General features: G+C 31.9%; 1 protein-coding gene and 1 long non-coding RNA gene across 6 annotated transcripts in view; one reads left to right on the top strand and one right to left on the bottom strand.

The window, feature by feature from the left end:
• LOC111085127 overlaps window positions 1-18,771 on the top strand; it is a 43,949-nt gene that overhangs the window by 5,994 nt on the left and 19,184 nt on the right. The gene's annotated exons all lie outside the window — the stretch shown is intronic.
• Window positions 14,615-18,771, bottom strand: part of LOC106478752 (cyclin-C-like) — an 88,613-nt gene continuing 84,456 nt past the window's right edge. For both annotated transcript variants that reach the window (XM_013939313.2, XM_022382397.1), the window contains one exon: window positions 14,615-17,184. In XM_013939313.2, coding sequence (XP_013794767.1) covers window positions 17,112-17,184 — 73 coding nt within the window. In that variant the 3' untranslated portion in view covers window positions 14,615-17,111. The remainder of the gene's footprint in view (window positions 17,185-18,771) is intronic.

Below are 18,771 nucleotides of genomic sequence, written 5' to 3'. Positions count from 1 at the left end.
TCGAGTCAGTCTCTTCAAAATTAGGGTGGCTAGTGCAGATAGCCTACAAATAGCTTTGCATGAATTGTAAACAAATTTATACAGACTATGTTTCCAACTGTTGTAGAAGTTTATTACTAACTACAGTAAAATATGATTTTCATTAACTGTGCAATTTATAGATATTTTTAAAAAAAAAAATAACAAAAATTATTCACTTAAAAAATTTCCCCTTTTTGTTGGTGTAAAAAAATGAGTTTTGCATGGAGAACCTTGTCAGAACATAAGATTAAGTACATATAGTCATTTTACCCATCAAGATCATCCCTCCAACAACAATAACATAAAAAAATACCTAAATACACACATTAATATCAGTTTATCTGTTCAATAAAATAAGCTAATAGATTTAATTACTACATGTATACCAGAGAAACTTTGCCTGAAGAATAAGTCTGGATCTAGACTTTCAATTTTTGAAGTTAATACTCATGTAATATTCAAGTTCACTTTTCCAACCTTTTTAATCTGCACCTAACAGTTTGCACATAGTATGTAAACGTAAGTGTTAATTTCCTTAATTAGATGAGGTTATAGCTTTCTTACTCCTAACTATAAAATTTGTGCTCTTTTTGTCACAATTAAATGCTCAAGAAAGCTATTGTTGGCCAACAATAACTACATACAATGACTTGGCAGAAAGAATTATTGGGATCTATGACTTGGTTTGCCATGTGTCCTCCATTTTCCATGTAGTCCTCTGTCATCTTGTTAAATTACCTCTAAAGTCATCTATTTAAAGACTTTTGTTTTCTTACACTATGCAGTATGTATTCCTGGCTTTCTTTGGCTGCTACCCTTATCATCTGTGATATGGTACAAACCTGTTATTTTCTACTTATAAAGTGAAAATTATTGGCCCAATATGCATGTAATAGTTTGGGTTTGTTGTTGGCAAGGTGTTTAAATCTGTTGTCAGAAGTCCTTTAGAAAAGTACTTAGGGTACTATGATGTTGCTGCTTAAGGCTTACTAACATGCTAGTTTTTTTTAAATATAGGGTTTTAGCTTTTTTTTTCTTCTTTTGATGAGAGAAATGTCATTACTTTTACCTGTACAATAATATTAACAAAAGATATTAATGTTTCTAATAAAAGGATTTTCCAATTTATGGATTTTTCTCTCATTATACAGTTATTCCTTTAGCTTTAAACAATATTTTTTGTTATATCACAGTTTCAAAGGATTTGCAGAAGTTATAATAAATGTATCTTTTTTTATATCTAATACTGAACTTTTTGTTCATAAACTAATGTTTAACAGGTTTGTTCACAGTACCTCAAAATGATATGTTTTCGTAAGTAAAAGCATCTCTTTATTAAATTTAAACAGAAAATCCTTCATAAAATTGGAGATAAAATAATATAATAACGATTTAACTTTATCATAAGTTCTTCTGAATATTATGATGCATTAAGTTTTTTGTGTTAATTTAACTTTTGGTTAATTTACATACACATGCACATATTACACCTGAGCTGACCCATTATGGGTGGAGGATGTGGTAGCATTATGTTTTTAGTGTTTAATATTATTTTGGCCTTAACATTGATGGATCATTTGTTTCTACAGCATGATTTTTTTTACAATTTTGAAGGATGTGAAGCTCACTTTTCAGTATAAGTTTTACTTATTGTTCTTGGTGGTATATTTTAATGGTTTCATTTCTTTTTTATATGATTTTTTTTCATTGCTTATTCTAACTTTCTTTCTTTTCCATAATTGGTGGCAGATAATGAAATATAGCATTGATATGAGATGTTGTAGGCTTAAGTCTGTTCCATCTCTTCTGGTAAAAAGTAATTCATGAAAATTGAGGTTAAGTCTGGTAGACAGTGTTTTCCTACCACTTTGTAGGTCCTACTTCATAAACATTATTCATCTCTTATCACAAGAAGAACTATTACCTTGTGTGTACTCATGTGTAAGTTCCTGTGAATTCCACAAGCCTTGAACAAAGCTCCCAACCTTGCATCTGTCATGTATTATACCAGCTGATGATGTAATCACTGTCAGACTATAGCCCTCAATTTGATTTTCTTTTACTCAGATTTATACTTTTGGGACATATGTCCCATTGTCTGTTCACATTGATTAACCTAACATATGTGTTTCATCCTGGAATCTGCACTATCATCATTAGGTCATCAACATACCAGGCTCATTTTATTTAAATAAAACAAAATCTTGAAGTTTGTTACATTCCTTCTGTTTTATTAAAAAGAACCACCACAAAATCAGTTTTATAGATTACTTGGATTACACATTCATGTTTCTGATATTTTTGGCACATTTTCACAGGAATCGTCCAATGTTGTAATGGTAGCTGGGGGCACTCTGTTATTTTACCACCATTTTACACCACATGGTTGGTTTAATTCTGATCTCAGGTCCAGTATTCTTGACTTGCTTCTGTTTCTACAGCTATGCATGTCCTTTCTGGTAATGTGTTTCAACAATCTTATTTCCATGACTGCTTTTGTTTCTAGTTCCTTCTTCCTGTTGAGGATTGGGTATTCCCACCTTCATCCTTCACTGCTTGGATTCCACAGGTATGTGTCGTTTGTTTTCTTTTTCTCTGGTTATTCTTGGCTGAATCTTGGACTTCCTTGTTGCATGAGCCTTCATCACTTGAATTTCTTCTTTTAGTTTAGGGATCTCCTTTCTCCTCTATGTCTTTCACTTTCTTCATCTAATTGTCCTTCTTTCATACTTAACTTCTTTGTTCATTCTCATGCTTTCCTTTCTTTTTAAGGCTTTACATCATGACCATATAAGCTTTATTGGGGAAAATTGCACATATCTATTTTCCACCTCTTGAGTTTCTTCCATTTTGCCATAGTTAACATGGTTTCTTTGTTTCTGGGATGTACTTTGTCAGGTTTCCTTCCTTTCTGACATTCACCTCCCTTAGTTTTCACTCTAGATCCTCTGTCTTGCATCCTTTCTTTGTGATGTGTTGTTTTTTTTTGTTTTTTTGGGGGGGGGGGGTATTTATTCTACTTTAGCATCTTGAGCTGATGCAGCTTAACAGCATTCATCTCTGATCATTTTGGTTTCTTGCCTTTTTGACAAGCTGGCCCTATCAGCTTTCTCATCATATATGGCCTTGTGGGGTAACCTGCTGTCCTAATTCTTGTATTTTTGTTACCATCCCAGGTTCCTTTCTCTTTGTGGACTAACTATCTTGTGTTTTGGGGTGATTTTTTTTCTAATGCCACCACTCAGCTCTGATGTTGTGGGAGCTATGCTCTTCTACTTTGTACACCTGTGGACTCCCTTTTGATACAACTTATTGTTTTTTTAAGATTTGTTCTTAGTTGTTTTTATCTTGTCCTTCCACTCTTCACTTCATCTGTTTTAAATTCCATGGGACAATTCTTCTACCCCGGTTAGGGGTTTTACACTTGACCTTTTGCTATTTCCATGAAAATAGGTGGTTGGCAGCTAGTCATCAGTCTGTCCCATTTAACCCAACTTTAGTCTTCCCTAAGTTCCAGATGGATAGTTTTCTCATTTTGCAGTGAATACTTTCCTCTGTGGAGTATGAATCAGTTTGAATTCTCAGACACTTTCTCCACATCCAAATTTGTCTGCCCACTTTTTGCTTCTTTTGATTCATTCACAGTGGTCAAACATTCAGTTCTTAGCCCTTCCATTTGAGTTGGCTCTAGCCCTATATTTTTTCTTTGGGTTTTTGCTTGGTTACATTTTTGTCGTATATTTTCTACTACTCTTTGGACATTTGGCCTGTACTTGCTCCTTCCAATGTGGCTTCTTCTATTGTAATCTCTCTTTTCCTTTGGGAATTGTCTTTCTCACTTCATATGCTTGATAGGCTCAGCTTGCTTCATTAAGTCTTTGCAACATAGAACTTTTAATACCAAGGCTTTCATGTCTCCTTCATTTCCTGCATGAAACAATTTTTCTTTCATGGGTGCTTTCTATTCTCTTGAATTCCTTGTTCTTCTGGGATGTGCCCATACACATCTCCTTCAGCAGTTTTCTGGCCTGTCAATGCAGGTATATCCAAAGATCTACTATCTTTTCCCCTTTTACAGGTTGTGGTGGCTCACTTGATCCCACATGACCTTGGATGTTACTCTTCCCCCATCTTACCCTGAGTTTTATATATTGGGAGCCTTCTAGGGCTCTTAAGTAAGTCGGTGAACTCATTCCACTTGTGCGTGTGGATTTCTATTTCTGTGATGATCACAGCACAGGTGGTACATTATATTTTTTTGGTGTTTGATGATGACCACTTATAAACACCAACCTTTCTACAACTGCCTTTGTTTCGGTAGGGTTAAGTTCTGGATGCCTAATCTATTTCTGTTATCTGGTCTCTAGAGAAGGGATTTCTCCATCTTTATGTCCTTAAGATGGTGGCTGCTCTGCAAGTTTACTATCATCCTCTGTCTCATCTCTTTGGTATTTTGATCATAATATGGTCTATTCAGACACCTTCTCTGTTGTTTTCTCGATCTCCTGCTAGGTAAGCTAAGGTTGCTTGCTCCTGGGACTTCTGTTTCCCTGACTTTAGACTTTCTTTTTTGAGCTCTTGGCCACCATGTTCAGTTGTTGGTCTATTATATCTTGGGAGTTCAGGTCTTGGTGGACCCTGGACCCTTCCTACGGTGTATTTTTTATATCCTATGTTGCTTTCAGTGGATTTGCTGCCATTTTGAAAAACCTATCATCACTACATTTGTGACTCCACTCCTTGCTTTCACTCCCCAGTCCCAGACTTACTCTGTGTCCTGAGTGGTTCAACCTCTTTTCTATGCTTCAGACATATTTCTTCCCTTTGTTACTTGCAGGAGCCATTGCTCTTTTTTTTTTTTGCTGCCTCTTGCACTATTTACTGTAGAGATAGATTGAACTTTTTCCTGAGCACTCCTTCTTCAACATTTGGGTGGCTTGTGAAGGCAATTGAACTGTATGGTCTATTTGTTTTCTCATTTGTACTGCCACTTTTCAGAGCATTTATCAAGATCTTTACTTGCCATGAGATTCCTCTTCCTCTGGCATCTTATCTCCATACTCTTTGACTAGTTAGGTTAAGCACCCCATCCAATTAACTTGTTCTTTTGTGGGTGATGACCTTTTTCTTATTTTTCATGTCTCTTCCCATCATTTTTGTCATCTCCTTTATGTGATCTCATAGTTGGAAATGTGGATGATTCCACAAAACATTACAGTCATATTTCTTACACCATGAGGTGTTTTCACATAATTTGTTTCATTTTCCCTTCAGTTGCCAGTTGCCATGCTTAACAGTAGCTCTCTGGTAATCAGTGGTTTATTCTCTCATTGTTTTTTGTACAGATTTTGCAATAATCTTTTCATTATCAGTATCTATATTTATACTTATATATATATATATATATATATATATATATCAGATGGAGATGATAGAACCCTTTGAGTGTCCAGTTTTATCTTATAGGGAGTACTTGCAACTCTTGGGCAGTAGGGCTAGGGTGTTACCTATTAATTTAGTACAGGGTACCCCACTGTGTTTTGAACCAAGCTATTCCCATTGGTTCAGTCCAGTAAAATGGGGCTTGGGTTTGCCTTGGGACACAACTCTTGGACACTTCTCTCCGTGCCTGATTATTGTGGTATCGCATGTAAGTATTTCTCCTGTACAGAATGGCCAGACTTATAGCACTAGCCGCAGTACACACTCATGCTCAGCTGTTTGATTGGAGATAATAGCCAATTGAACAATCTTGTATTCCACCCACCTTAGAAACACTTTTGAACTATGCAAAAGATTATTGTGACACTTTCCTTTGTTCTACCTCCTCTCTTAACAATGAATGCCACATTAACATTGAGCAAAAAGTATTCCCTACTTGAGGGGAATGCAGTCTCCCATCATGTGCTGCCCCACAAGGCTACTCCTTACCTCATGTGTGTCACACTTTATAGGTTTCCTTTTCTGATGCTATTTTCAGAAAGAAACACATCTTTATAATCTCTTTATCTGCATTAGTCTCTCCACTATCTTCAGTGTGGGTCCTAGCTCTTTGTTGTGAAGAGAAGCGAGTATCTATCTGAAATAAATTTTCAATTGAGGAAAATGTTAACTTCTGTAGATACCTCAAAACCCTGAAATAAATTTTCAATTGAGGAAAATGTTAACTTCTGTAGATACCTCAAAACCTAAAATAATACATCTTATAATTCCTCACACTATAGTGTGTTATGTGGTTTTTTTATTTGTTTTTGTTCTTCCTGCTGAATTTCTTTAGACCTAATTTTCATTGTTTAAACATACACACATTCACATATTACCCTCAATGTTCTGTTTTTACAGTTGAAGGTCATGGTTTTATTGATTACAAATTTAATTCTTCTGTTTATTAATTTAGAAGTATATTTTCTGTTGGAATTTGAACATTTGTTACAAATACATTCATTTTTGACAACCTTGATTGAACTAACGTAAACATTCCCACCCAGAATAGTCTTTCTGTCAGAATATGCAGTTTGGAAGTCATATTTTTTAAAGTCAAGAACACAATTCTTAAATTAGTAAACAACCATAAACAATGAATTCAAGTTTTAGCAAACCTACTATTTCAAGTGTGATGTATTAATTGTCTTGTAGGGGCTGACAGGGTTGGCTGTTCCCCTCTGCAATTTCTATAAAATATTTCTAGTTAGGCCAGATTAACACATACACATAAATTAGGCCATAACATAATGCCCTCAGTTGAATTGGGGGGGGCATGCTATGTTAGCCTTTGTGAAATGCTCCTTCTGTCATCTTGAGTAGTAACTTAGTTACCTGCAATACATATATGACACTGAAGTATGTAGAACTGGAGAAATTTTATTCAGTAAAGAAAATCAAAACCTAGCAAAACTTTCATAGTTTCTATTCCAATCTTAACATTATCATATTATTGTGCTTTTGAGTAATAATCCACAAGTTTGTTTCACTGTTAACAGTAATGAAACTTTATTAGAAGAAATGTAAAAGGAGCAAAAAATGTTTTCAGTTATTGTATCATCATCATCAAAATGCTGCTTAATCCCACTTGCATCTGAACTGTGAAGACCTATTATGTGGAATGCATGTTGATTAACTCTTCTTTTTCACTGTGAGCATGTGTGAATTGTCAATGCCAGTTGGAGTTACTGGACTGAGTAGTGGTACAGATAATACATAGACATCATTAAATTGGTAGGACTAACCATTTGTACTTTACTGATAAGTATTTAGGTTGTTGTTATGAGTGATAAAGCCTCCTTCCTGGAATGCTGCTTTAGTGCCAAATACTACAGAAGTTCAACAGGCTGGTATACACACCTTGTATGTACATGTACATTGAGTTTGGAGTTCTGTTACAAAAATACTTGTTGTTGACTCACAGACTTGTGTTGTTAATTTTAACCAGTTTATTGGAAACCATAAAAAATATTTATCCAGAATACCTAAGAAAGTTGTTTGAACTTTAAAAGCCAAACTGTTCTTTTTTATGTCTACAACTAGTATATCTGCACCAGTATATCATATAATGTATAAATTAGGTTCACCAAATAAATAATGGCTTTAGGTTTATGCATGTTGTTATTTCTGATGATTATTGCCATATCTTCTGTAAAATTAAACACAGTCCATATTTGTTGCTTAACTTATTTTGTAGAATGTACTTCAGAAAAAAATGTATTGGTATTGTTACGTCTCCGTTTGTTAATTAACTTCCTGTAACTTTGTTCCGACGAAACTTTAGCGACATAAGTCCTTACTTAATAAAACTGGTTTATTCTTTCCGAATATAACTTTACGATACACTTGTTTTCAACAATCACGCTAAAACAAACGCTATATCAACGAACGTTAACTTCAACAATACGTCTCTCTCTGACTGCAGTTCAATTACTCATTACCTACACACACATTATTGTCCCGTCACGTTGTCACCCTCTTTTATATACCAGATTACCCTATATCTAGTAAATCCTAGAGCATTCGCCAAGGTACAGGATAGTTCTAGAAACGTGGCATCACACTAGTCATGTGACTTTGCTGACGCAACAGTATTGTGAATGATCTTGAAACTCTTTTCTTAGCAAAACATTGCTCTAAACCCAAGTGTTGTGTTTTTTTTTCTTCTGTGGAACATTTTATTTCTTTTTTTTTCTCATAGAAGTAATCATACCATTGAGTTGTAAAGTCATAGCTTAGATAAACTTGCTTTTGTGACTGTTATTGATAAGAATCCATGTCACTGACAATAACTTCTAAGCATAATTATACATACCAGTAACAGTGCTATTAAAAAAAAAGAAAACAGACAAAGAATAAACATTCTTAACTCCAAATGCATGCAAAGAGCGATTAACATTTGTCATAGTATATGAGAAGCTGAAGTTCTGGCAATTGACACTAACCTAAACTAATGCTGTCTGTGAAAGTGTTGCACTTTGACTACCAGCTGTCATGCTCAAATCTCCTAACTGCCAAACTTGTAAAGTGTTGTGTCACTTTCTTTCTTGCTACCTCAGCTTAAATATTGGTGAAAAAGTCTAAAAAAGTTCACAACTTTTTTACCTTTCTGGATAACTTAAGACTTTCTAAACTGGCCATTTCACATTATAAATACTATTGTTTACTTAATCATGTCTCAATCCTTGTATATGCAAAGTTGCATTCTGCTTGACCTGCCTTGCATATTCAAGATGTGATTACGGTCACAATGGTACAACTGTTTTTGACATTTTAGAATATACTTCATTTGAATGCAAACAAGATAAAACAGTATCTGGACACATATTGTGTCATGCAGTATGCTTCAGAAACATGCAGAAGAGATGGAAGACATGGCCTGAGGGTAAACAAAAAGTGGAGACCACATAAACAAAAAAAGTTATTTCCTTATACTAAATGTATTGCTGGGCAAATGCACACCATCAGAGAAATAAATGTACAAGTGACAAACAACCTATTCCCTGAATTTTCTTTGACCCAAGGGTTCATAAACCCTATGACTTTTCCCTAAGGATGAACATGGTGTCCAGCTCATGTAAACATATATGGCATAAACAATTTGCATCTATATTGGGAAGATTGGAAGGAATTATTTGCACAAGGAGTATAAGTCTTCTGACAAGTTGGTTCTTGCTACCATGTTGGAGATCTGGAAAAAAGTATTCTGACAAGGTGCAGGGTAAATTGATTTCTATTGCTACTGATAAAGAGAGAAGACCTTTTATTGTTGATGAATACACAAGTGTTTTCCATTAATTCCTGCAGGAAGATCTAAATATTCAACTTAGAGAAGGTCTTGACTGTTTGAAGCATGATTTTGATACAAAATTTTATATACATTGGTCAAAGTATGTCCAAAAGATTAACAAATTAAAAACAAGCTATCAAACATGAAACAGTAAATGAACGTGGTGGAAGGGTAGAATAACACTAAAGACATGAAATATGGAAAAAATATTTATGGACTGTTCTCTACATTAAATAATTATCTTTAATTGTGAGTTTTTGGCCCTTTTACTAGAGCCTTCACTGGGCAACAAAGTACTGAATAATATGAATTTATCTGTGGAACACTTTTTAATGGGGGTGTTTAAGCAATAATTCCAATAATACTTAAAATTTGGTATAAGAGTTGTTAAGCATATAGAAAATGCTGAAAATTAATTATGACAAGCACAGAATATTATAATAGACAAAGATTTAACTTTTTACATAAAATGAAGAATAAAAACCTCAATCTTTGTAGTTGTATTAACAATATATTTTTAAACAACAATGAGTGTAAAATGCACAATTATGGTCGGCCAGTTAATCGGAAGTTTGAAAAAGCAATTTGATTATGCTATATCCAGCTTGTTTCACTGGCTCTGCTATGCTTTAGAGAAGTGATCTTCCACCATTTTCTGTTACTTTTCTAAACATCTTTGTATAATTTTTATAAAGTAGATGGATATAACTACTGCACTTGTGTATCAATATTTGTCCTTCAGTGTATGTTCCAACCTGTGAGCCATGCAGCATGTGTGAACAAGCCAAAGTGTGCCCAAACCATGTCTAATGTCCCAAAGTCATCATCTTGGACTTAAATTTACTAGGCAAAGAAAGAGAAAAAACAACAACAGCCATAGCATGGAATTTTAATGTTTTGGGCCAAGCTCAATTTATATCTAATATTTGTAGTTTGTTTTGTATAAATAAGGAACTTTTGTATTTGAATGCTGTTTGAACACACAACACAATATTTAATAAAAAAAAAGGATTTCTGTCATCTGAATAGTATGTCTTGACTATTGTACTCACTAATATACTATCAAATTTTAGATTTTTGTTTCTGATAAATGTTGTGCTTGCAGCCATTTTTTACAGTTGGTCTGAATATTAATAATCATGCCAACTAGCTGCCACTATATTTGAACTCTTTTAGATATTGACTGTTAACTACTGAGCTATGTTCCATTTATGTTAGTGATTGTTTGGTGAAATTAAGCATTCTACATAGCTCATGGTCACAACATACGTGAACAAAGGTAAACAGTCTTGGGAGATAAGTTATCAAGCTTATCACAAATATGGCAGTCAATACTGACTTATGTGATGGACAACTTTACTGTTATTGCAACTTTTGGGAAATCTAAAGCCACATTCCTTGAAACAAATATTTCATCAGTAATAATGGGTACATTTGAATTAACACTATCTACAGATAATGCTCTTGACAGTTTATATCGGTGGTTTACAGTTATTTTCCACACTGGGCCACTTCATATGATGACCATAAAGCCAAGGGCCAGGCCTGAGCTTGTTGGGGAATGCATCAATCCTCAAATACATGTGTAATATCTGGTCACATTGCAGATCACAAGTCTGGTTTTTAGAAGCCTGATGTGGCCTGCCAACTGAGGACCATTGGTTTACATAGTTGTTGTCTATTATCCAGCCAACTACACTGCAGTATTTACAGTTGTTGCATTATGCAAGCTGCAACAACTTGTCTGTTTCCTTCGAAATCATTATCATTTGCATAGCATTTCACGATTATGTTTATCATCATTCATGTTAGTGGCAAACATGTTACCCTTCTGGAATATGGCTCAGTTTGAACTTGAGTCAATTTTCTAGATGCTTGTGAGTTTTAAGTGTTTAAACTAACTAGTGTCAAAATATTAAGTTTTCCTGTGATTTAAATATATGGGTCTAAGACTTTATGAAATGTGAATTGTTTTAGTCATATATATTATAAGGCATTACAATTGACTTGTTGACAAACATATTTATACAGGTCATAGTACATTGTGGTTTGAAACAGGTAAAATCTCAAATAACTAGTAAATGTTGTAAGAATGAATATTGATGTCAAAATTTATTAAGGCTGCATACCGGCTATTGATGACTAAGTAAAAACTGAGAAAAACATATCCTCCTCAAAGTTTCTTTCTGATTTACTTCTTTCAACTTTGTACATCCAAAAGTATTTTTGTTAATGTAGAACAAAGATACTGTATGTTTTGTTAAAATAGAAAAAGCCCACAATACTTATGACTTTTAGCTCTTAGTTACAATATTTTGGGTAGGAGAAAAAGGTCAAAGACCAGTTGATAAAAAGTAAAATATTTTATTGTGTAGATACACCATAAGGTACAGTTATATGTAATTCACACATGATTAAAATTGCACCTATACGATAAAAAAAAGGGTTGAAAACATCAAAATTGTACAAGAACTTTCAAGCCACAATATAGTTCAACTGTGACAAAACAGAAAAAAAGAAAATTGAACTGGTACATGTTTTTATAATAATAAAATATATCCAAACTTTCATAAGGTGAAATATACTTGTTTATTATCCAACAGTGACCTTGATGCATATGGTATACCCTCATAAATCTACATTAACTTCAAACAAAATCATATTAAATAAAATTAAACTCTGAGAAAAACTAACAAAAAATTATAAGCTCTCTTATTCAATATAGTAACCTTGACTTTATATGTAGGTACGTGTATATCATGTAAATGAATAAAACTTAATAAACAGGGTTATAATTCTTGTAAGATAAATCTTGCTTCATTAATTTACCATTGATGAGGGAAGATCTAAATATACTTTTCATGAAACACCTACATTATCAGATTGTTTAATTATAATTAATCTGATTTTATTATCCTACATTATGTGCTCTCCAAGTACATGTGGTTAAAGTCGTGTATTGAGTTAATGGAGTTTTCTCAATTTTAACTTGTACAGGGACTACAAATCTTGTGACACCATATACATACATGTACTTTATCACATGGATGCTAAAATAAAAATTAAATTACATAATTGTGTAGAAAAAGTAGGTAATCTTATTCTTGACACCATTTATCAAATTTTCAAATTCAATCAAATTTTTTTTTATCAGAGGAAACTTTATCCATATTCAGTTAGTTCCAAAAATAGTTTGCAGTCGCCTTGATATAACTTACAGGACTAATCTACAATTAAACCTATCTTTAGAAAACACTTTCAAAGCTATGTACATATTGTTGATAAAAAAGTGATTCTAGTGGCCTAATTCTATCTAGCCACAACTAAAGGCCTGAATCCAGTGGCACAGTCTTAAAAGTTTAGAAATAAGCGTAAGCATACTTACATGAAGTATGTTTGCATATCTCATTTTCTAAGGGTAATTAGATACAGAGGATGTACTATGGACAGCATCATAACATGTAAGTATATATACATCTAATTTTAAACAGACAAACTAAAAACACAAAGTATTTTCAAACACCAGTATTTAGGTTCTGGTAATTAAAAAGTTTCTGAATGCTACAACCATTTGATACAGTGGGATACAGAAGTTTAGGAGGCAAGTTAAAAATGGGGGCAAGGTTTTTTTGGCCAAGCAAAATAAGGGAACATGCACCACAGGCACATCAATTATAACCAGGGCTCATCTTAGGGCCCTGGAATTTCTTGGGATCTGGATTACATTTTATGAATGTTCCTGAGAGTAATTTATCTAATTTTAATGCATTTTTACTGGGACAGATTGAAAGTATCCCCCTCCCTTCCTTTGCCACTGAGATATACTATTAAAATACTAAAAATACAAGCTTAAAGCCCATTTTTTATCATAGTCAGCTTTAAGTAGCATTTGTGAAAACATAATACAAGCATTACCAAATACAAAGAAATTAAGGAAGAGGTTAAAAGTACTTGTTATTAACTGTGATAATAATATGTAATTATGATAAGCAATATTAACTAATGATAATATAGCAAAAGAACAACATACTGTACAGTGTATACCTAAAAATCTACTTCTCAAACTGAATAAATAGTTTTATCTTTATAAGATCAATTTTTGATAAGTTAAACTGTAGGTGTTTTTCTGCAGTATTGTTAACATAGTGCCAAATGTTTATCCGGAGCAACAACTTTGGAGCTATCCTTTACTAGATTTCCAGTTTACATAAATTAAAAACTGCAGCTCCAACTTTGAAAAATAATAAACAAGAAGTTAGAGGAACCAAGGATTTGTGTGTGTGCAATAGTAATTCTTTGTGAGATGTTTTGAAATTAAGCAATTGACTGGGTTTAGTAACCCTTAAAAGTGGAAAAGTTCAAATGTAGGTTTTTATCTATAAATATTTGTAAATAAGCTTTGATGAATGTAAAAAATCAAGATTTTTAACAGGAAAACTTTACCAAATAATGAAGTCCAACACAATATCTGCAAAAACCTAAAAAATAATTCATTAAAGGGAACACAAGTATTTTTAAATATTAAACATTTTTTTAGAAGTGTGATAAAGGTAATAATGAACTTTAAGAACTGTTTGTTGCTAAGAATGATATAACCTTCTCTATGACTATCACATATGTTCTTTTCATTTCATTATCACAAAACTAAATCAATTATTTGTTGAAAATTACATTAAAAAAAGTACTTTGTGCAAGTTCATAAAAAACAATAACGCACAAGTAAAATAGTACATAAATGATTTAAAGAATTAACAAAACATACAAAAAACAACTAGCTTCATCAGGCCAGACTTGCCATTCTTAAGAGAATGACAGGCTTGGCATGTTGAAACTGTTTAGGTATCTTGTATGTTTTATGAACTCATTTAATCATTTGCATTTTTGTATACTTGTGTATTATTACAGTTTTTTCAAAAATTGTACTTATAATTTATTTTGGTCAACAATACAGATATATGCAAGTGTGTGTGTGTGTGTGTGTGTGCAAATATAACATAAACACAAATTTTTACAGGTATTGGGCTTGCAAATTCAGTCTCCACATACTTTAAACACTAACAAATAACATATGTATACAGTGATATATATAAACAAAACCTTTTCCCAAACAAAAATAAATATTTGCTTCTCAACATATTAAAATACAAAGTGCAATTAGGAGTAGATTATATATGACAAACCCCTTAAAAAAGAAACAGCAGGAAAAAAGTCATATTTCTTAAGTACTCATGAAAAACATTTATATACATGTATGACTATATATTATGATTAATAAATAAGATATAAAGCTTAAAAGTTTTGTGAAGTTTTTTAAGAGACAAATTTTATTACAAAAATATTTCTTACTCTGTAAATTGACATTTTTTATAAATTTATGTAACTAAGATATAACTAACTTAATCCAAAAGTTTCAAGTAACTGCAACTTCATAATTCAATATGAAACTAAAACTAAGCATCATTGTTGGATCTTATTACCTATAGGTTCAGTAAAATTGTTGATTTGACTTCTTTTTTTAATACAAGATTCTATCTCAAAGACAAAGATCACAATATGCATATGAATTTTGATACAGTTGTAAAAATTTCACTCCAGATCTTTATATCAAAGTGTTGAATGTTGAGGTTCACCTAAAATATAAAGTTGACTACCTCAACTTGGCTTACTCTTTTGTAAATTATAAGAATGTAAATTAAATAGATTTTATAATAAAAATAATACAAATAAAAAAGGAAGTAATATAATGATTTGTTTCTCTAAAAAAACCACATAATACAAATTCAGTATTGGTTACATATAACTGCATAAAAACAGAAGCATGCTTGACGAATTAACTAAATATTATAGTTTTCGTGAATAAATCATGCAAGATAGTTCACTGATGTTATATACACTGACAAATGAAGATATTTATGTAGAAATATCTTCTTCACAAGTAATTCCTGAGATTTTGAATATTGTATATAGATTTTAAAAAGATAAAAAGTTCATGAAGTCAAATTTCAATGAATTGATGAGTCTGTTTAATTGAAGAAGAAAATATTACTGTTATAAATACAATAATCACTCTTAGATGCTCATACATCAGAGCAGTACTTCCAGATGTAAACATGAAGAGTGCATGTATTTAATTTTTTAAGCAATATAATGAAATTTAAACTATCTACAATTTTAAAATCACTAGTAGAAAAGTCAATTGCACAGCCATAAATATACTTTATTTTAACATTTCCAACAGTTTTAGTACTTTTTTTGAATTAACTTTAATAAAGGAAGAATTAAATATGTTAATTGCTTTTATCACTGAAAAGAGCAATCTTAATGTTTTAATGAAAAATCAATGAAATAAATGAGTTTAAGCTATGGGTGTGGGGGTTGCATTTACATTTCTTACTTTTGCAAATATGTATGAATTTATATATGTTTGCATGTGTATGTATTTATAATAGCAATATATCAAAAAATTCAGTTAAAAATTACAAATCTTTTTTAACTCTTGCAGGCTTTATATACTATAGTAGTAAAACTATTATTACAATATACATTACATGATATGAAACAATTAATGAAGCTTAAAATATGTGAGATCCTAGTCTAGCATTTACACAAGTTGCTTACGGAAACCATTTTTCATCAGTATTTAATATTCCTTTCACTTTATATGAATCTGATAATTGTACAGTTTCATTTTCTAGCTACTAAATCTTCTTGTCACTTATATAATACTAATATTTACTTAATTTTAATTGCTAACTAAAGCTTCATGCCTTTTCATGTAAAGTTGATATTTACATTTCATTTTTTCACTGTTCACTAAATCTTTGTTAACTTAAATGAGGCTAATACTTTCTTAGCTTGTTTACTAAAAACTTGTCTCACAATGTCTAAATGTGATATTTATACAGCTTTACTGGTACAGGAAGACTAAAGCTTTCTCTCACCTTATCTTAGGCTGAAGAATGTAATTTTTTTATTTAGTCTCCTGTTTCTTCATTTAAAGATAATACATGTGTAGCTTGACTTTCTCATTAAGCCTTTTTCTTACACCAAGAACTTTTTTGTACAAACTATAGCTTTCATCACCTTATTTATCTGATGTGCTACACCATCTGAAGTTGATATATAAGTTTTTTTTTTTAATTCACTAAAGCCTTATGTCACCTTATTTTACTTGTTTGCTGCTCATACTACTCACATTGAGGCTGCTCAGTAAACATTTTGACTAACTGCAGTCTCTCATCATTTCATTCCATTCTGACATTTGTTTACTTTCTTAGAAAAGCCTTAATGTCATCTCATCTGAGGCTGATAAACGTATATAGCTTTTCTCTCCAACCAGAACTTCCTCTCATCTCATCTAACGCCAACATTTTAAATGTTTATACTTGTTTACTGTCACCTTACTCTAGTTTGAAATCTACAAAACTTTACTTACTAGTTACAACTTCTCTTTCTCATCTAAAATGTAATAAATACATCATAGCATGTTTTGATCATAGGCAATAGCCAGGTTATAGTTGTTAAAAAGCAAACAATAAACTGATTAATCCTTAAGTGGTCACAACAATGTGACCTGAGTTGTGCATACTACATATACTTTGTAGCAGTCCAAGACATCAGAAGGTAAAGTCTGTAATCAGTTACAAAAAAGTATTCTGAATAGCTGTTGAAAGAATATTTTTAGGTAAGTTGTATAGTTGTCACTACTCATTTTTCAATTTATTTTATGAAGTCTTATATAAAAATTTTTTGATTAATGATAAGTGATTAATGTTTGCTTAACAAAACTGAATCAGAAGACTTCTTTGAAGTCATACTTTCAAGATGACTGACTTGAAGCTGTTTGGCTGGTTGGGTCATTTTGAGAACTACCTGCTCCTTGAGATGGTGGCCTATTGAGAAAGAAAAAACATTTAATATAATGAAAAGACAGACATTACTTTTAATATCAGTAGAGCTCCAAGAATAGTCTTAATCCAAATATTATGTTGTAATAATAACTTTGTGAAATTGCTGATTTTTTCTCCCTTTGCATTACTCTTTACCTGCAAACTCCATGTCATACACATATGTATGACAGAGAGTTGATAGATATATATATAAATATTAACATTTAGAAAGTAAAATCTTAGTCCAACTTAGCATGGGATTGAAATTTTAAATTTTTAGAAGAAAAACAAACATTTATCCTGTGTTGAAATGCAAAACAAGAAATGCTGCAAAAATGTATGATCGACTTAAATATGAATGTGTGAATCTTACAAGATAAGTTGGTACAAAGTGAATTTAAGATGAGGACTAATTTTCTTATTTATTTACATATTTATCTATTAATGGCTGTATTAAAAGCTAATTAATGAGGAATTAAAATGGAAATGATTGTGAAGTCAACATAATAAACCAGCCTCTAAAACATATATATATATATGAAGCCACTTTTAAAAATGAACATAACTTAGAAATAAAGAATGTTTAATGAAAATTTCTCACTGTAGTGACACAATATGTTAGGGTTATAAAACTTCTACTTTAAAACTATGTTTGAAAATATGCTTGGTACCCTAATCAGGGTTGTAAGCACCTTTCAAGAGCACTCTGAAGGATTGGTATGTTGGCCCCCTATTTCAGTTAGTTTTCCTCCTGCCTTCTTTAGGGCCCCACGGAATTTTTCCCAGCCTCCCTGCTACCTAGATGGGCATGATCCTGATTATTTTATGTTTATCCCAGTAAGCCTTGAGGTTCTTAGAGCCAAACAGACTAACAATGGGCTTATGGCTAAGAATATCATTAACAGCAAGTGTGGTACCCAGTTGATGAAACAATGTATTCTAATCATTGTAAGTAATAGTTTGAACACTTAGTAGATTAGCTATGCTTATTACTAGATATATATTTTTGGTTCTGAGCTATGTAAGTAGTTTGCTTTCATCAAAACTTAATATTATTCAACATAACTCTACTTAATATTTAAAGCCTGGTCACAATTTAATATTTTTACAAAACAACCCAGAAATATGAATTTGTTTCAAGTTATTTAAAAAAATACTATTGTATTGTTTCTTTTTAATACTTGCACATCTAATTAGCAGGATAAATTATTGAAATATGATTTTGCATACACTAGAAATTTGCAGTTAAAAAACATTAAGTGAGGTTATTAAGTACAAATTGGATGAAAGGACATGATTTAGGATACAATACGTATGTTACATTTTTCAATGCAAATCTTGAAAGTCTAGAAACATGAACTGTTGTTCTGAGACAACTTTTTTATTGTATTAGAATAATATAAATCTTACTAGTTTTATTTGCTGTTTGGAAAGTAATTGATGACAATGAAACAAAATTAGCACACAACAATATATATATTTAAAATGATTGATGGAATGGCTGTTTCTAGAACAATGTAATAATTTTTTTTTCCCATATGAGTACACATAATACATGTAGTTCTACAGAGAGTAATTCATGACCAAAGC

The sequence above is a fragment of the Limulus polyphemus genome, unplaced genomic scaffold (genome assembly GCF_000517525.1).
Source record: "Limulus polyphemus unplaced genomic scaffold, Limulus_polyphemus-2.1.2 Scaffold246, whole genome shotgun sequence".
Classification (NCBI taxonomy): Eukaryota; Metazoa; Arthropoda; class Merostomata; order Xiphosura; family Limulidae; genus Limulus; species Limulus polyphemus.
The sequence above is the reverse complement of the archived record's forward strand: the minus strand, read 5'-3'. Positions and strand labels throughout refer to the sequence as shown.